This window comes from Electrophorus electricus, chromosome 6, assembly GCF_041902795.1.
Source record: "Electrophorus electricus isolate QZ-2024a chromosome 6, ASM4190279v1, whole genome shotgun sequence".
Taxonomy (NCBI): Eukaryota; Metazoa; Chordata; class Actinopteri; order Gymnotiformes; family Gymnotidae; genus Electrophorus; species Electrophorus electricus.
Genome location: NC_137502.1, coordinates 31067056 through 31085898, shown reverse-complemented (window position 1 = coordinate 31085898; position 18843 = coordinate 31067056). Strand labels below are relative to the sequence as shown.

At 44.8% G+C, this 18843-nt stretch overlaps 1 protein-coding gene across 1 annotated transcript in view; it reads right to left on the bottom strand.

The window, feature by feature from the left end:
• Window positions 1–328: 328 nt before the first annotated feature.
• dnmt1 (DNA (cytosine-5-)-methyltransferase 1) overlaps window positions 329–18843 on the bottom strand; it is an 18898-nt gene continuing 383 nt past the window's right edge. Inside the window, exons 2-34 of the mRNA XM_027032640.3 lie at window positions 18141–18183; window positions 17905–18012; window positions 17552–17792; window positions 17353–17425; window positions 17030–17114; window positions 16861–16901; window positions 16693–16747; window positions 16509–16592; window positions 16124–16233; window positions 15710–15828; window positions 15514–15606; window positions 15270–15421; window positions 14658–14845; window positions 12882–13065; window positions 12162–12259; window positions 11126–11279; window positions 10812–10927; window positions 10475–10673; window positions 9975–10108; window positions 9708–9887; window positions 9256–9480; window positions 8938–9130; window positions 8763–8853; window positions 8472–8597; window positions 5160–5442; window positions 2875–3016; window positions 2627–2793; window positions 2367–2544; window positions 1769–1964; window positions 1456–1619; window positions 1130–1246; window positions 900–990; window positions 329–679 (exon numbers count right to left, since the gene is read on the bottom strand). Of these exons, the coding sequence (XP_026888441.2) occupies window positions 642–679; window positions 900–990; window positions 1130–1246; window positions 1456–1619; window positions 1769–1964; window positions 2367–2544; window positions 2627–2793; window positions 2875–3016; window positions 5160–5442; window positions 8472–8597; window positions 8763–8853; window positions 8938–9130; window positions 9256–9480; window positions 9708–9887; window positions 9975–10108; window positions 10475–10673; window positions 10812–10927; window positions 11126–11279; window positions 12162–12259; window positions 12882–13065; window positions 14658–14845; window positions 15270–15421; window positions 15514–15606; window positions 15710–15828; window positions 16124–16233; window positions 16509–16592; window positions 16693–16747; window positions 16861–16901; window positions 17030–17114; window positions 17353–17425; window positions 17552–17792; window positions 17905–18012; window positions 18141–18183 (4468 nt within the window). The 3' untranslated portion in view covers window positions 329–641. The remainder of the gene's footprint in view (window positions 680–899; window positions 991–1129; window positions 1247–1455; window positions 1620–1768; window positions 1965–2366; window positions 2545–2626; window positions 2794–2874; window positions 3017–5159; window positions 5443–8471; window positions 8598–8762; window positions 8854–8937; window positions 9131–9255; window positions 9481–9707; window positions 9888–9974; window positions 10109–10474; window positions 10674–10811; window positions 10928–11125; window positions 11280–12161; window positions 12260–12881; window positions 13066–14657; window positions 14846–15269; window positions 15422–15513; window positions 15607–15709; window positions 15829–16123; window positions 16234–16508; window positions 16593–16692; window positions 16748–16860; window positions 16902–17029; window positions 17115–17352; window positions 17426–17551; window positions 17793–17904; window positions 18013–18140; window positions 18184–18843) is intronic.

The following is an 18843-nucleotide window of genomic DNA, read 5'->3' as shown; positions in this document are numbered from 1 at the left end:
CAGGCCAAGTAGTGTAGCTGGAGGTTACGTGCTTAAATGTAGCTATTGAAGTAAGATCAGTAACCACTGCTAGAATTAGAGGACGGTGAATTCTGCAGCTGCACAGCAAGACGGGTCACACGACAAACCACCCAACCACCCACAGAGAGAGAGAGAGAGCACTTAAATAGTGCTGCAATTTCAAGCATGTGAAGCATTCAGACTTCCACCAGAAAGCACCATAGCCTAGTTTAACCAGACTTCACACAAACAAGTCTGAAGGGAACCAACACACCCTCACCCTCACCCCAACCACAACCACAACCAAAAGACACTCACCAGCAGACTCTTGCAAGAGAAAAACACTTTTACTAAATACATTTACACAAGTTTGACAGCCATTTTATGAGCTTTATTTGAAATATTACAACATATAAAAACTAGAATAGAATTTTTTCCACTGTGAAGAGGAGATTGCAAATACACGGTTAAAAATCACATTTATAAATTGCTAAAACGTCACTTTCAATGGCACTGCACAGAACGTCCGTAGAGAAGCCACCATTGTGGCAAGACTCGAACACCAGCTTATGGGTTAATGAAATGGGCTGACTAAGTGGATGCGAGAAGAGCTCAAGTCACATCTGGAACTCGGAGTAGCTCTATTCACACACCTCCATTTTCTCCTGTTTCACGGGCTCTGAATGAAATGAGAAGAAATTCAAAGTCTAATTTATTTATATGGAACTTTTTAAAGCACCTTCACAGATCTCCAAATCCAAGCCCCCACTCAGCAAGGCAAAGGTGCAGGTGGCAAGGAAAAACTCCAAGAGCATGAGGAAGCAAGCAAGACTCAAAAGGGGGGTGGTTCGCACACAACCTCCTGTGACCTCAGGACCATCAGTACTTGAAGTCCTCACCTCTTGCGTTCTCCCTTATCTTCTCCTGGACACATTTTTTGATTTCAAGTCCGATGGCTTTGGCAAGGGGTGGAGGTACTGCATTCCCAACCTAGTACACAGTGGAAATCAAGTGGTGTGTACTTGCACATCACAAACAGCTAAACAAGCCTTGGTAGATAGTACAGCTGCTGATGAGGCAGAACGTAGACACTGGGTTTGAACATGAGCTACTACCGAACATGAACTACCTGTCGGTGTTTGTCCAGAATGTTGCCGAAAAAGCGGTAGGTGTCTGGGAAGCCTTGTGAGCGAGCACATTCCCGCACGCTGACCACACGGTGCTGCTCTGGGTGCAGCACACGGCCCTGAAACCAAGCTTCACACTTAGCAACACACTGTACCACAAAGCTGCGCTTTTGTGCCGTGTGTGGCAAATCACTTGACAAAGCGGCCACGTTTACACTTAAACTTGGTGTTAACCTAAGTCAGTCATATTTGTAAACCTCATGTACAGTAAGAACTTCACTACAACTTGGGTAATTTCACACAGCAGTGGAGGAATGTCCCAAGGTACCTGTTTGCCCATGGGCTCAGGGTTGGTAACAGTGGTACTGAAAAAGCCATCCCACTCCAGCCTGCCGTAGAGCCCAGCCCAGTGGTTGTGGCGGTTGCCCGTGTGAGGCAGACACCACGGGATCAACGTGTTGAACTGCCTGTCTGCTGGATCACAGGGCTTACCTAAGGCATCACCATAAAGGGAACCTGTTACCAACTCCACTTCAGTCTACACTAGAAATAAAATGGAATAAAAGCAGACATTTTCCCCTTGGGCATCTCAGTACCCTGTGAGATCAGCATAATCATTAACAGGCCAACAGGAGACTGACCTCCAGCACAGGCACACACTCCCCTCAGCGCCCCAGTGCCGCTGCGGCCGTTCTTCTTGTCTGAGTGGGTGTAACGGAGCTTCTTGGTGGTGGTCCCATCCCGCAGCCGAACCTCAATGTTGGGCAGGTCTCTCCAGTCGGAGCCCGGGGCCAGGGGGATGTGCCGCATGCGGCCTGCCACCAGGGCACTCATGTCCTGCAGGAGAGTGAAGCTCAGCACCGCATGGACACCAGAACAGCACATGAAAGACAAATCTAAGTGCTGCAAATTATTTTGAGGTCCCAGGATATTAAAACCTTTCAAACAGAAGCATTTACATAAGCAGGGAGCACTAGGACACTTAAAGGAAATGTCATAAGGAAAAGGTTTCTCTGGAAGCACTTTGGTGCATAAATCAGTGATCGCAAGCCAACTTAAAAATAAATCTTCAACTGGCTTAACAGGGGAGATGGTTGGATTCAGTTTGAGGTTTAAAAAAAAAAAAAAAAAAAACCCAAGCCAATACCAAATAAATAGTGTCCTTGTGTAAATTAGAATGCATCAAGAGATGTCGGTATTCAGTGCAGCATGAAGGCAGCACAAGGCAGTGTGACAGACCTTGCAGATGTGATCCCTGAGGATGGGCTGGTACTGAGAGCCTCGGATCTGCCTCTGGAACCAGGACTGTGGCTCTCCGTTGTAGGAGATCTCCAGAGCAGACGCACCATTCTGGATCTCCGGCAGGTCAGACATGGTGTCCCGAACCGTAATCGTGCGGTAGATGCCACCGTTTCCCCTGGAGCAGGGTTCAAACAAAATGAAATGCAGCACACTTGATCTGCAAATGAGTGCATAATCTGTCATACTCAGGCTGTTACCGTGTGACATTAGTGACGAATCTCTTGTCATCGACCACTACGCTGAGGGAGCACGCTCGAGGAGCGAAGACATGCAGAGGTTCAGGGTAGCGGGGGAGTGTCTCCCCTGGGGCAGCAGCCAAGATGATTGCCCTGCGCCGGGTCTGGGCCACTCCATACTGCCCTGCCTACAAGCATCAGAACACGGGATGAGTGTGTGTCACACACGCTGGAAGATCACCACCACATAGCAGAAACGGGAGGCTCACTTGAAGTACGCCAAACGTGCACTGGTATCCCATGCGCACAAGGCAGCGCAGGGTGAGCTTTAAGACCATGGAGCGCTTGAAAGACACAAAGTTCCTGACGTTTTCCAGCAGGAAGAACTTTGGCCTGTAGTAGTCACAGTAACTGAAAACAGGGAAGAAAGACCAAGTGAACACAGCAGCACACCACCTGCTAGAGCTGGAGATGACCAGTCTGCACGATATATCACTCATATGATACTGTCTTTACCGCACGGATACTGCAGATGATTTAAAATAATTCTTAGCCTACTGTGAACATCCTGAGCAATAAACTTTCTGAATGAGTTTTGATCCACCGATTCACATGATTCAATTCAAGGGCTCTCTAATGTACTGTAGGCCAGTTTGTTGTTTCAGCAATTGTATAATAAATGGTTATCTCCCAGTCTCTTAATTTGAATACAACCAGTGGGGGGGGGGGAATTATTGCATTCCATGCAACATACAAAAAGAACTGCAGATACAAATAGGATTTTAGAAATATTGCCCACATGCTACTACAAATGTTAGTCTAGCCAAAATGTTTTTTTTTTTTTTTTTTTTTTTTTTTTTTCAGGGAATAAAGTCAGGCACATTACCAAATACAATGTTGAGCAACACTGCCTTGTTATAAAAAGACTAAGATCCTCATTCATACCCTTGAGGAACAATAAAAGTCCCCAAAATCCTGTCTGTAATCATCTTTGTCCAGATCTCCCCTCTCTGCATCAGAATCCTCTCCATACCCAGGAAAAGTAAATCTGAGGGAACGCTTGCTTAATTCAAAATGACCAAAGTAAAGCAAATAAATAATAAAAAAAAAAGTAAAAAAAAAAAAAAAAAAAAAAAAAAAAAAAGTCATCTTGTCCATGAATTGCACTCATGTTCAAATATTGTAGCCCACAGAGCGCGTCTAGTTTTACCAACATACAGGAAGTCATGGACAAATAATATTAACATGTAAATCTACAAGTTATGAATTGTTCAATATACACGTTTTCAAATTTTGAGGGTGTACACAGGTGTGAGAAGAGTACCCTCTATAGGGCCTTACGCATCATTACCAACACATCACCTTTATCTCCAGGCTTTTTGTCTTTACATAGGTCTTGAGCTTGCTTTTCAGCAGGTTTCAAATTAAACTGTACATAAATTTATAGCTTTTCAAAATGTACATCTTTCTACATATCTACAGTAGGTTTCAATGGAAACTATAGGACAAAATGTACTTAGGCTTATTGTTGTTGACCATGTACAAGAGGCGGAGATTGTCTTCTGAGTGATCTGAAAAACGTAAAAAGTTTAATCTTTGTGACAAATGGATCAGTAATCTGTAAAGGAACAAAAACTCCAACCTTTATTCAAAAGGTTAACTTCACTAGGATGAAAATCCTGACCAGTAAGATTGAACAAAAGGTCTTTGGATAATCTACCTTCTTCCTGGTGAACCCTCATACCCCTCTTTCAGACACCCTATCCCACACACTGCTACAAATATCAAAGTGTAGCCAAAATGTTTATTCCATGAAATGGAGTACTCAAATGACTCCTTTTAAAAACCAAAACAAAATTGCCCACACCTGTGTAAGTAGTGCCAAGTGACTAAACAGTCAGAAATAAAATGGATCAAACATCCAGACTGTTCATGGCAAAAAGCTGAAACGATTGCTCGATTTGTCTGGCCTTTTAAAATTCCATTTCATAACAAACATATTGGCTAGACTTTGACATTTGTAGCAGTGTGCAGGAAATATTTCTTCAATCCTATTTATAAAATACAACCAGGAAATTATATGCAGTATAAAAAAAAACAAAACAAACAAGGGGAGGGAAAAAAAACAAAACCAAAATACACAAAACAGCAGCTTCTAGAAACTAAAGTGTATTTTGCAATAGCAGGAACTTGGCCCTCAAACCTAAATGTATTGTAAACTGAATGGATCCGTACCAGATTACTTCAGGACACACTCGCCAAGAGAGTTCAAGAGGTGATTAGTATCAAGGGAGGTCACAGTAAATATTGACTTTTGCCTGTAGAAGCCATTTTGATCTGAGAATTGTACACATAGTGCCTGTATGTATCTCAATAAAAAGAGACTGAGACATGGTATACTACTGCTAAAACAACAAATCTAACGGTGGCCCAAGACCTTTGCACAGTACCATATTATTAATGAAAAACCAGCACTCTAATCGCCGTTTTCTAGCTGTACAACGCAGACAAGGCTGTGGTCATACAGCAAGGCTCACGCCCCTGCTGTACTGACCTCAGGTAAGACACCACCAGGGAGTTCTTGAACTTGGAGTAGGTGCGCGAGTTGAAGCGGTTCATGCCGCTGAAGCCTTGGCAGGGCGGCCCTCCGCACAGCATCTCCACGTCGCCCTTCTGCGGGAGTCTCTGGCCGAGTGAGTTGGTCTTCTCCCCGGCCATGACCAGCTTTAGGAGCACGTTGCAGTCCTCCGTGAACACCGTGGTGCCCGGGTTGTTCAGCCGGAATGCTTGTGCTGCAGGATCCCACATCTCAATAGCCCAGTGGGTCTCAGAGATTCCTGGGAGCAAGGGAAGAGAGATGGCAACATATTAAATGCTGCCATCTTCACAGGGGAGCTGGGTGGTTTCCCTGTTTAGAAAGCACTTGTTAAGCTTTGCTGGCTTACTGGCCAGGTTGTCTCACCCACAGCCACCCACCCACTTGATTAACAGACTGAAGATTCTACACAAGAGGAAGCCATTAAAACTCAAGTTAGGCATCACAGTCATCACTTCATTTTTGCCATTTATCAGATGGTCTTATCCAAAGTGGTTTACAAAAGTGTCTCAGGATCTACTCAGAACGCATTCAACCCAGTACAGTAAGTTAGAGTTCAATATACTGTTGAACTAGAAAACTTCAAATACAGGAATCAGTGCTGATACCTAGAAGTGCAAAGTAAGCATAAGCATCAGACAACGATAAGTACTATAGTTTACTCTACATAAGTGCAGAATCAGTGGTCATCTAAATATTCCAAAAATGTGTCTGTGATTGAAGACTGCAAGGGACTCTGCTGTCCTGACAGCCAGTGGAAGCTTGTTCCACCATGTGGGAGCCAGGACAGTGTCGATCCATGTCTTCAATGAGACTTTAAGCAAGGTGTTTCAAGCCAAGCCGTAATTGAGGTTCAAAGTACTTGAAGTACGGATCGGGCGTTGACCACTGTCATCATGTATGGAGGGGCTGGTCCATGTTCGGATTTGTATGTGAGCATCAGGGTTTTAAAACAGATGTGGGCAACTACTGGAAGGCAATGAAGGGACCTCAACAGTGGAGCAACATGAATGAGCTTCAGAAGACTGAAGGCAAGTCGTGCTGCTGCATTCTGCATCAGTTGTAAAGGCCAGTTGGCCCGCATAGGAAATCCAGCAGGTAGCGAGTTGCAGTAGTCTAGTGATGACAAGTGACTGCACCTGGGTAGCTTCCTGTGACAAAGGGCCAAATCCTTCATATGTTACAAAGGAGATGTCTGCAAGACCAGGTCAGGTTTAAAATACGTGTTGTCCAAAGCCTGGTTTTGCTGGAGGTGAGCTTCAAGTGGTGGGCTGTCATCCATGAAGCAAATGTCATTCAAGAAAGCTGACATAGCTGGAAACCTGAGTGTCAGAGGGTGGGAAAGAAGGAAATTATTTTGATGTCATCGGCATAGCGGTGGTAGGAGAAGCCATGAAAAAATATCACCAAGAGAGTGAGTATACAAAAGAGAAGGGGGCTTAGCATGGAGTACTGGGGGACACCAGGGGAGAGTCTACTTAGGTAGGATGTGGATCCTCTCCATGGTACCAGATGGTTCCAGTCTGATCTGAGACTGGTCCTACTTCCATATGGAGCCAGTCACATCAAGGCAGGAGAGAACAGAGGAGGAGCAGGATGTGGTTTACTGTGGCAAACACTGCTGAAAAGGTCCAGAAGAATCAAAATCGATGACAGTTCGGAAACAAAGTTTCTCCATCACTGCTATGAGGGCAGTTTTTGTTGAATGTCCCCAATCAGTCTGGCTACACAATGGCTCGTGGAGCTGATTCTGCATGAGGAAGAGACAATTAATTGTAGACTGATCATTCAAGAACTTTTGAGAAGAAAAAAGTGATACCAGTCTATAATTGCTTATTTTGGAGCTGAGGAGTGTGGCCATTAAAATTGGTACCATGCTTGCAGTCTTGCAAAGGATAAGTAGTTGTTGATAGAGATTAATGGAAGCAGATCTTTTGAAATTGAATGGAACACAGTGAAAGGAATGGGATATGTAGATGAAGTCAGGGGTTGAAGGATTTTGTCTGAGGAGAGATGAGAAAAAGAAGCCAGAGAGATGAATGTATGGGAAGAGTGAGAACAATGATAATGATAAAGGACCAGTGGATTGCTGCAACCTTCTCAAAATGTGGTGATGAAATCCTCAGGAGTAAGAGATGAGGGAGGAGGAAGGGGAACGTTTTTTTTTAAATCCTAACACAGATTTGCAGCGTTTACTTCAAGTTTTCCTCTGTAGGATGACTTTGCAGATTTCACTTCGTGAAAATGGAATGGAGCGACTGGTGTTAACTGAGGTCTGAATCCAAAGGAGTTAATCCTCCACCTCTCTGCAGTTCTAGTCCTCTGTGGCAACAGTACTTCCTTTAGCTAGGGGGCAGATCTTGCAAGTGTGGAGGAGAGGGCAGAAGATGACGAGGACAGTGTAGAAAGGAAAGCATTAGTAACTATCCAGGGCGAGGGAGGGTAGAAAATATAATAGAAGCAAGGGAGGAGAGAGTGATGGAGCACAGACTGCAACAGAAGTAGGAAAAATGAGGGGGAGGTGTGGATAGAAAGTGTAGGGAGAGAGAGGACAAAGTGATTGAGGGGTGGAGGGGACCTGTCTTCAAACCGCTGGGATGGCACTTAGAGATGCTAATGTTTTCCACTGAAGTCATCTGGATGGCACTGAAAGTGTCCCTTTTCCCCAGTGTTGCTGTTTCAACACTGCATGGGCGATGAAGGCCAATGACAAGGAGACGACCAAGCCTCTCGGACCGAGAATGGATCTTTGGAGCAGGCTTGGTTAGACACTCACAGGCCTTTGAGGGCAGACCTTTGGATTCTTTGCCGGCTGCACAATGGAACTCCAGTCTTAATTAGCAGTGCCAGGAGTTTGCTTGATATAGGCTATGAACAAATACAGACAAACACAAACTAATGATAAACCAACAACAACAAAAATAAATTAAAAAAAAACAAAGCAATAAATAAATCAACCAAGATAAGATTAGAGTCTTTCTAACCACTTAGCAAGAGGATACTGACTTGGTTATAAAGAAAAAGCCAAGTCTGATCCCACCCCCCTCACAGAAGCTTTTTGGTAAAAAGCTTCACATCAAATGGCCTGTGTGTCACCCTTGTTCAATCAGTGGACGGCAACCCTATTTCTGGAGCTCCACCTTCTTGCATTGTAACCAAGATCTGCTCCAGGCAAAGCAAAGGTTCTGAGGAAGCACTGGTTAACAGGACCAGGTATGAGAGTTCAACTCTGTAGTAGCCATGCTGGCGATCAAGGGCATAAACACTTACCTGCTTGGTGGAAGCCCTCAGACAGACCACCACAGCCAGAAAAGACATCCAGCGTACGGAGATTCGAGACTTTCAGCTCCTGAGGCTCCTGAACTTCCTGAGAGGGAGCTTTACCTTTTCCTTTACCTGTTTGTGTGTGTGTGTGTGTGTGTGTGTGTGTGTGTGTGAGATAGTAAGAGAGAGAGATGGATATATATATATATAAAAAAAGCAGAACTAGGCCAACCCATTTTCGCATAAATATGGTAAGACAAAAATACAATATCAAACCAACGAATCAGCACACACTACCTTTCCCCTTGCCTTTCCCTTTCCCCTTGTGCACCACAGAGCGGGCGTGGTTCGGCGGATCTTCAAAACTCTTGGACTTCGAGTTGTAGGCCTGTGGTGATCAACAGTCCTGTGAGCACTACTGACAGTGCTCAGAGGTACAGCTGTCGCAAGCCAACCTCTGCTGTGATTTTACCTCTAGGAAGTAGAAGCGATCAGGTCCACTGCTGGAGTACTCCTGCACACTTTCCGCCAGGTCCTCTCCATACTCCACCCGGCAACGGCCCAGCACGTCCACCATGCTCACGGTCACCTCCTCGTCGCTCCAGTAAAGCTGGTTTATATCAGTGTGGTAGCCTGCCTTTGGCCCTTTGTGAGTATTCTCTGGTCTGGGAGGAAAGTGGGGTGTGTGTATATAAGAACGACTAATCCCTCAATCACGAGTAAAAATGTCCCCCCTCTAGAAAAGCGGAAATCTGTGCATCAGTGGAAGCCTTTGATCCTCGTATTTCACCTGTAGAACTTGTAAAGCCGCAGCTTAACGTCAGACGTGTCCGGCTTGCTGTTGCTGCGCTTGTTGCAGAAAATCTCCTTGATGCGGCCGACGCGGAACGGTTCCGGGGCGTCCAGGTTGGAGCCTTTGATGTAATCTGAGGATTTACGGTAGTATTCCGGGTACAGCTCCTCATCCACATCCTCTTTCCGATGAGGGCGCTTCACTGGGCTTGCAGCCTTCACCCTGGGAAAAGACAGAGAAAGTAATGGAACACAAAAATTTTAATTCAGTTTTGCATTAAAAAAACAAAACAAAACCACAACATACACGCAAACTTGTTCAACAGTGAACATGACAGATTGTTCCCTCAATGGTGAGAAGTCTATAAACATGTGTATTTGGCTTTTGAACTGACAAGTTCGATTAACCCATTGCCCAAACCAATCCACTGCTTCATACGTCATTCTTACCCAAAATTGAAGGCTTCAGGAGGCAGGTAGACACTGTCTCCCACCCTGTACTGCACCCCCTTCAGGCAAGCCAGGGAATAGAACACTTTACTGTCACTCTCCTCGTCCTCTAGAACGTCGAGAGCACGAGGCGTTTCCTGCTGCGTTTGATCATCCTTCCTGGTGCAGCTGGCACAAAACCTTCACAAACAGGGCAACAGCTCTTGTAGCTGTACAACTTATGGAGGGTGGCTCCAATTCAAGACCCTGGAGATCTGTTCTACTCACTTGTATTTGCAGTCTTCATCGGGTATGACCTTGGGAGGCGTTTCAAACCGGGCAAATTCTCCTTCGTACCACAACTGATAAAAGAAGCTTTTGCCGTCATCCTCAATGACCTTCATGTCATCATCTAGGCCACCCTGAGAAGGTGAAGTGAATTTTCTTTAAACTTACATTTATACTTAATTGACTGCATAAAACCACTAAAAGGCATTTAGTTTGGTTGCACAATTTAAACAAAACATTACTGTGATTGCGTTTCATCTTCCAATATATTCAAATAATTTGTATTAACACAGCTTGGGCTAAATATTGACCTGCATTATTGTGATGAATGGACAAACAAGGACTTCAAAAACAGTGACTGGGATCTTCAGAATACTGGGTTGGATTAACCAATTACATGGTGTGCACACGTGTGTACACGCTCCATTACATCATTATCACCACTGCAAAGGCAAGTCAGTGGCCATGAGCAAATGGCTGGGACGTTAAAGGCGTCGCACCTCCATGAACCAGTCGTCCGAGGGAGCCTTGTAAAGCACGTTGACTTTGCCGTGTACAAAGCTCAGCTGCATGTCCTCACACTCGTCCACGAGGAAGAGCTCCAGCGGGTCGGAAGACTCGCCCAGAACTGTGTCCGTGCCCCGCACAAACCAGTGTGCGTGAAACATCTTCGCATCTTCCTCCCATAAAGCTGTGATCCTGGAAATCAAACGGGTGCGTTTTCAAGCAATAACAAACATATGATGTTGAATGTCAAACCTGCAGAAGACAAGGAGCAGTGTGGGGTATCTGGTGTACACTTTAAATCTCAAACACTTTTTAAAATCCCCATGTTACCTGGCCAGGTAGAGTGGATGGGAGGGGTCATCTGGGCTGACAGACACACAGTCTCCAACCTCAAGCACTTCATTCCCCACACGCACCTTCATGTAATAGGCCCTTTTCCCTTCATTCTTAAAAGGACAACAGAGGCGACGAGGTGGCCACACATTAAAAATAAGTAGTACAACTACACCAACCAATAAATAAAAGTAACATCCAATTATCATCAGATGAATAAAAATAGTAACTTCTCTACATATGGCCTCGAAATTTTCACTCTCAAATGTGAACTTGGTCAAATGTGTCAAAGTCAGCTACGGTAAACATACCCTAATGGGCTCTCCCACCCACGTGATCGTATTCTTCGTCTGCTTCTTCTTGGCCTGAGACATCTTTTTCGATGCATCTTTAAGGAGGGGCATAACATCTTCCTCATCAATGTTCTCATCATCCTCTGCTTCCTTTACTGCCATGTTGGGACATCTGGGTAAAACACAAAATGTCCACTTAGTTTTGCTTACCAGTAGTGGTTTCAGTGGTGGGAATAAACCTATGAGCAAACCAAAGGCCACTCATTTGCCAATGAAGCCAAAAAGGGACTTCCTATGCTCACTCCCTACAACAGATGGCAGCATGGTCAATGAAAATCAGGTCTGGTGTTCATTACTATTACTCACGCAGCAAACATGCCGACTTCACAATGAGATCATGAGACCACAGAGTTTCCAGAACAAAAGAGCAATGATGGGGCCGGGGCATGGGAGAGAACATAAGGCTCTAGGTGGACTGGTTAAACACCATTACGGGAACAAGCATGGCAGCCTCCCCCAGTTTTATTACTGAAGTCTGAAGGCTCACAACCCTGGGGTCCTCTCTGCTAAACTGAATTTCCTGGGTTGGAATTGGCAAAACCTAATCAGAGAAACTGTGCAGGGGGAGGAAAAAAAAAAAAAAAATTAAAATATTTTAAACAACCGAGCAAGAAATCATATATATCCAAAATTATACCATATCCACTACTCATTTTAAAACATGTGGTCAATCCTGGGTCTTTTGCTGTACAGAACAGGCTTATGGCTTAAAAGGCAAGTTACTCAGAATGGTTTGGGTTAATGTGACTCAGCAGCAACAAAACATTTTGTGAATTACACCCACAATGATGAGAATACCAGTCAACAGAATCTTGTCAAAACATGCCATCTCTGGTATACATTAACTGTAGGTCCCAGTGTTGGACTCTGGACTTGTGCCACACTCGTGGTCTCAGAGCAGAACAGTGTCCAGAGTACTTCCTCTGCTAAAGCGATTCACTGGAATTGTAGCTATTGACGCAGTAAGACTCAATGTGGCTGGATGGGCGTATACCTCCTCTTCTGACAGGCCTGCTTGCTGCGGCCGCTGCCTCCGAATTTGATCATGTCTTTACAGGCAGAACACTTGCCGCAGTCAGGGGCTTGACATACCTGGGAAAACAAAACATCAAAACCACAGTCTCATTTAAAAGATGTAGGGATTTTCCAGAGGAAACTCCATTCAGGGGGGAGAAAAATTTATCAGCCAGCTCTCTCTGTGCCACAGAGTGCAGTTTACAAAAAGCACTCGGGCACTCCAGCTGATCTCCCACACAATAGTGTGAGACCAACACAGTCTTTAACACATCACCCAATGAAAAATGTGCTCGAGTGAAGGATTAGGCTTTGTCTGTGTCGAATTCAGTCCTTATTAAACCAAGCACTTTCTAATATGTCTGAAAAACCTACTCCATTGTTTGCAGAGAATAAAGCATATTATACCACAACCCAGAACAAAATGTTAGACATTTCCTAGATGGCCTTTATCTTTTGAGGCTTTCCATATTCAGTCTTCTTGGTGTTTGTAAAGATTACTGTGGAAAAGGAACTGAAGAAATGAGATCTGCATTACAGAGACTGTGTTGGAACAGAATAGCTACTGATTAGTTTTCTTCATCTAACATTACAGTCCTGCTTTTTTCACAACTGAAATTCTGAAAAACCTTTTTTCATTTTTCTCTGGCAGCTCTGGGAAGTCTGGGACAAGAATTGAGTTTTGGAGTACCCTACTCACCTCACAGACCCCACAGCGCTGTCTCTTAACTCCACCTCCCTCCTTGTTGTTCTGGTCTATCTGGTCAGAGAAAAAGGCGTCGAAAATCTGATACACCAGTTTAGTAGTGGTGGCTTTGGTCGGACCCTTGATGTCCTTCTCGATTTTCGTAGGATGCCGGATGGCCTGCCTCCGGGCCGCACGCCTGAAATCGGGAGGAGAGGAAAAAGCAGAGCGGACAGGGGGTGAAGCACACGCAGCAGTCGTCTGGCTGGCGAGACGGAGAGGGCACTAGCAGCCAAGCTGAGATGGAGCCATGCAGCTGATCAGTGTGGGAGTGAAGAGGTGAGCGTACGAACACGGAGCGCCTCAGGGCAGGGGGACGTAGGCTGCGCTTTACACAGGCCATGTGCGGTTCTGCTCTGTCGCCAAAGGTGACAGAGGGGTGATTAGGGGGCCCTTTTGGTGCATTTGAACAAAAACAGGCACTGCAGATATTTTAAAAGGTACTGAATGGTCCAATTACTGTATACACTGAAACCTGCACCAAAAGTGGACTTCTGAAAAGTTTCCAAAAAACTCCTGAGGCTGATTGTTGGTACTTCACTGCCAATAGGGGGTGGGGACTTAAACAAGAAATCTGGATGCAGTAATAATCCATTACGATCAGTGCAGTACAGCTACATCACCCATCCCTTACAGCCACTGATGAAGGCTGGCGTCAACACCGCTCTCTGCCATCAGGCACCAGTCGCGAAAACACGAGGACCACAAGCACTCCAGACGTGAATCGGGCGTTACCTACCAGTACAGCAGCATGCTGCATTAGGGAATGCCAGAGGAGCATTAGACATGAACACAGCACAAGCAGCAGCACCCACCAGCATTTGTTCAACAGTGCCCCACCCACCCAGGCAAATGAGGTACATCATCCCCCCCCTTGAAGTTAAAGCACTGAGCACAATTAAAGACTCGCTTGAACCATGAGCTGAGGACAGAATAAGCCAGGAGCCACTCTGACTGGAGAGCCCCAACTAAACAGTTAAAATGTTTTAGAAATAGCACGACCATTTCAAGCCCAAACTACATGAGGAAGAACAATATTAGATGCTACTCAGTTTATACTGTACACGGGTAGATTGGAAGCAACATGCATCGACAGTTAGAACAAGCTTTTAAAAATGTATTTGGCACCGGATTTGTAACCAATCTATAGTACTGCCGCAATTACTGTTTGAATGATTTAGGTTGGCTAGTGGCACTGAAAAGCCAGTTTATAACAAGACACAATAAGTGGCTCTTTCTGCAATCACCATTTCCCTTTTTTGCTGAAAAACGCGGGCCTGTAAGTTTGCCAAACATGTCAGCCAAAAATGTTTCAAAGACTGATTGGTGCTAAAGATTGTTAACAAAGCATGGACTTTTCCCCAGAAGTCTCACACAAGAACCAGGAAAAAAAAAAGTGATGTGTTACGAGAAAGTAACAGTAAGAGTTTCAGATGTCTGAGTGGCCAAATAGTCTCATACATTGTATGTGCCAAACAGTTTCAGAATAACTAAACTTGGTGCACCATACTAAGCAATATCAGGAGTAAAAAATTAGAAGTGAGACATTTTGGGCCTGACAGTTGTTTTGAGACAAAACCAGCCAGCTATTCGAGCCCCATCTGGCCGTACCACTCAGACGTAGACAGTTATGGTAGCCTGCTGGAAAGCGAGTCACTGCACCCATAGCAACCAGCCTGCAGAGGAAGGTCCCGGCCCAGTGCTGGGAGTCCTCCAGGGCTCTGTGCCTACCTTTTGCCCAGGGTGACTCCAGCCAGCTTAATGAGATCTCTCATGCACGGGGTAACAATGATGGGCTGCTCGTCCGAGTCCCCGGCCTCATCGTAGCTTTCCACCTGCTCCACCACGAACTGAGCATGGCGAAGAAGGGTGTCCTCAGTGAACCGATTGAAGTTCAGGCCAGCAGGGGGCACTGTGGTCTGAGAAAGGTAACAGACAGGCAGTTACTTTCCTATGCAATTAAAAAAAAAAAAAAAAAAGGTAAGAGTCATGCACCGATGATTGCTGCCTTTGTCACCCATGGCTGCTAAACATGAGTTGGTTTAGAACTGCTGCTCAGATTAAAGCAGAGATAGGTTTAACATCAATTACCCAAAGAAAGCCTTAAAAAAGGGATGTCTGGTTTAGCTGACCAGTGCAGTGTTTGGTCTGTTGACAGCAGTACAGAATAAGTAGGAAGCAGTTATCATTAAAATAAACAACAAAAAAACAAAACAAACCACACCACAACCTCCCTGTCAAAACTATGTACACAAAAGACCAATAAGAACCTACAGTTCAATACATATGTGAATCCATCCACACCCTTTAAAGTGTTGAAGCTTTAAGTGTTAATACACTCACCTCAATTTTGTTAAGCAGATCTTCATATGTAGCGTCAGGGTTTTTCTGAAGAAACTCCACCACAATCTTGCTCATGTAGATCTTCTCCTGCATCAGTGCAAAGATGCGCGAGTATTCCTCACTCGGCTCCATGAGGATATAGTCAGCAAAGGCTGCAAAGTCGTGGATGAGAAACGTGGCGTGCTGAAGGAAAAACGTTGCGTGGCCTTCCTGAAGGTCAAACCATAAATGTGACAAGTGCTACCTGTGGTGAAGCCAATTAGAGCTTTCTCTCCGCCATCAAAACCGGTGATCCACCACGCATTGATGGGTCCCAGCTTTTTAGCAGGGACACCACCTTGAAGAAGCAAAAAAGACCAGATAATTTAAGAGAGCCATCACTAAAGCGAGCAGATTAGTTTCACACAAACATTTTGTATGGTAGGAAACTCTAAACATACCATCCATGCAAGGGTTGTCATCATAGATTGGCTTGACTGCACAACTGAAGTACAATTCTACATTCTTCTCTATGAGTCCAGAATCAAAAGGACAAAGGTGTCCACGTTTGTCATACACGCTGAAAGATTAAAGAGAAATATACTTACACACCCATCCAGTTTAGGAGTCACAGCCCCAAGTGGCCCCATCACCATGGGAATAGAGCACATTTCAATCTGTCCTAGGGATTATAGGGTCACTTAGGCCTTTGACCCCTAAGATGGAGGGGTTGGTCCAACAGATACCAGGAATTACAACAACATCTAGGACTGCTTTTCTGGACTGAGGTTGGACAGCGAAATTACTCCCCACTCGGGGAGACAGGAAATGGTACGTGCGTGCATTGGATTAAAGATAAACTCTTCCCCTCCTACCTGAAGTTTGTAATCTTGTGTTGAGGCAGGTCTTCGTAGCTTTCAAACCCATCTTCATTTGAGTCAAACAAGGAAAGACGCTCATCCGTCAACATCTCTGGTTCGTCAAGCTACCAACAACACGTAAATAGGACATGACGCAAGTCAGTCATAACCAGCTGCATATCAGCAACATCTCCAATGCTACCAGCAACGCACAAGCAAGCATTTAGTCATGTGTTACATGTTGCTGGTACCTCGAAGAACCAGAAATGTCACACAAGTACAAATTTACAATAGTGGCTGAATGCATGAGTGTAAGAAATCAATCAAACCGCATGATTACACAGAAAGCTTCAATCAGTTTGTAGATCTTACAGATTTAAAGAGCAAAATAAAACATTACCGCATCATCAGGGTCTCCCTGGAAAAACTTAAGGTCAGAGTCATCCAGGTACTGCCTGCAATCTGGACACTTGGGTGGAGGTGTCTGAAATCGTAGAAAGGACGCAATATTAAAGTTTAAACACGCAAGCCAGTCAGTCACCAAACGTTGCATTGGTGAGTTATGAAATGAAGTTGACTGTCACCTTGGCTGTGTTCACAGATTTGTCCTTTTCGGCATTTGATATTTCAGTGTCAGGTCTGAGAAAGAGAGGACATGTGAAAAAGTAGCACAGAGCATGCATGCATATCTATCCATCCATCCATCCTTGGCACCGAGACCTCAACCGATTGAGTACTCTTAAATAACTTACTTCTCATCCACTTCCGTTTTAAGGCGTTTTTCTTCCCGAAGCTTTTAATAAAGTAAAATCAACACGAAAAAAAAAAAATCACACACGGTAAAGTGTAAATATTTTACGCTTTATTGACAGGCCGGATCTCAACACACGAAGAGAATAAATGCTTAAGTGCTGTGCTCACCTCCTCCGCATCAGCCTCCTCCAGTTTCTCTTCTGGACCTCCATTTGTGGCCTCTCCATTCACCTCCTCAGACTTGCGCTTGGGCCTGTAGCAGAAAGACCGGGCTTTGTACTTATGAGAACTCAGCAGAAAACCGCAGTCCTGAATCTACAACACTTAGCATCTCACCACAAATAACCATTAAGTAAAATACAACATGGTATTGCAGTTAAAGGTTATGCAATTATCTTTCCACCACAAATGAAAAATAAAGTTTGTTTCATTTTTAAAATGAAATCCCTCACAAATCTGGAAGCAAAGAATAGAAGGAAACGTGCTCTTACACTCTTGAGAACATTGACAGAATAGTGGGCTGCTTCCCAGAGTTCCGCGTGACCCTAGTACTGCCAGGAGATCCTGTGGGGTAGATCAGAAACATAACCTTGCATGTGAATCAAGTGGAACTGCATTCCTTTTGAACTTCAACGACAAGTGAACGAGCTTCAAAAGCCAGGCACGACACAGCTGCTGTCCTTTCCGTACTTTTGGGCTCCGAGTCGGCTTTGCCGCGTCTGCCTCCCCGGCCCTTCACCGCACCAGGCGACTTCACCGTGTGCCCTTCATCCTGAATTTCCACTTCTTCCTTTTCGCCATTATCCTCATGAGATCCGTTTTCAGAGAAGCCATTCGAATGCTTGTTCGGCTCCGCCCCATCGCTCTGATCTTCCTTGCCCAAAACCAGAGCTTTCTTCAGCACCGCCTTCACCTCTGATGTGTACACCTCCTAAAGAGAATGCAAGTGGTGAGCAAAGATGGTCCGGTCCCCCCCCCCCCTCCCTTTACTAAACCTAATAGATTATAACCACATACACACACACAAAAAAAAAGATGCTCACAGTGGAAAGTTCGGAGTTCTTTACTTTGGCCTCGAGGCTTTTGAGCTGGTCCCGAGTGTCAGCACGCAGGAAGTCCTGCAGTAACCTGAGCTGCTCCTTCACACATTCCTAGAGTGCACGACGCGTGTTCACGTGGAATTAGAATGGTAGCCAGAAACACGAGATTATAAAATTATATTACAACATCTTAGCCCGCCAGAGAAAAGTTTGACTTTCATATAAAGAGTGATGCATACCTCATCTGACAAACTTTCGCCTCCCTTTTCCAGCACCTTCAGTCTGGAAGTATAAATAATATAATCTTGAACTTGGAGGTCAGCTACCTAGCCAATGTCTTACTGTAACGCTAGCAAACTAGCTAACTAGGTTACAAAAGACATCTTATTACGATACAAAAGGCCATTTATTATCGTTATAAAGCCAAGAAAGAAGCACGACTTAATAGCAAAGGTAACTTAGGAAGCTAGGCAATTAATTTTTTGCCAAACATAATATGACCTGACATCACGAACACGCAAAGCTTTTAAACGAATAAGCACGGGTTATTAGCGACGCGTGCAATGATTTTAAAAGAAAACTAGAACCTTGCACATGTTTCAATTACACTCATGTGGGGAACTGTCACATGCAAGACAATAATACTAGCAGCCATTATTTGGCGCCAAATTCAGCCTGCTTGATGACAGTGGGCAAGGAAGTAAGCCATCTTAGCTTAGCAAAGCTAGCTATGCTACCATGTCACAGACCAAAACAACCACCCAGCTAGCCAGATCGCTAGCTAGCGCCCTAACGGACCAGCTATTTCAATTCAGGCTACGTCGCGGTGGTTTTGTAGCATGGGCAGAAAGGCACGTTGCTACGGGAATTTATTTGGAACGGAGTTGTCATTTCTCGCCGGCTTCTCAACTGCTAGCTACAATAACATCGGTACGCGTGTGA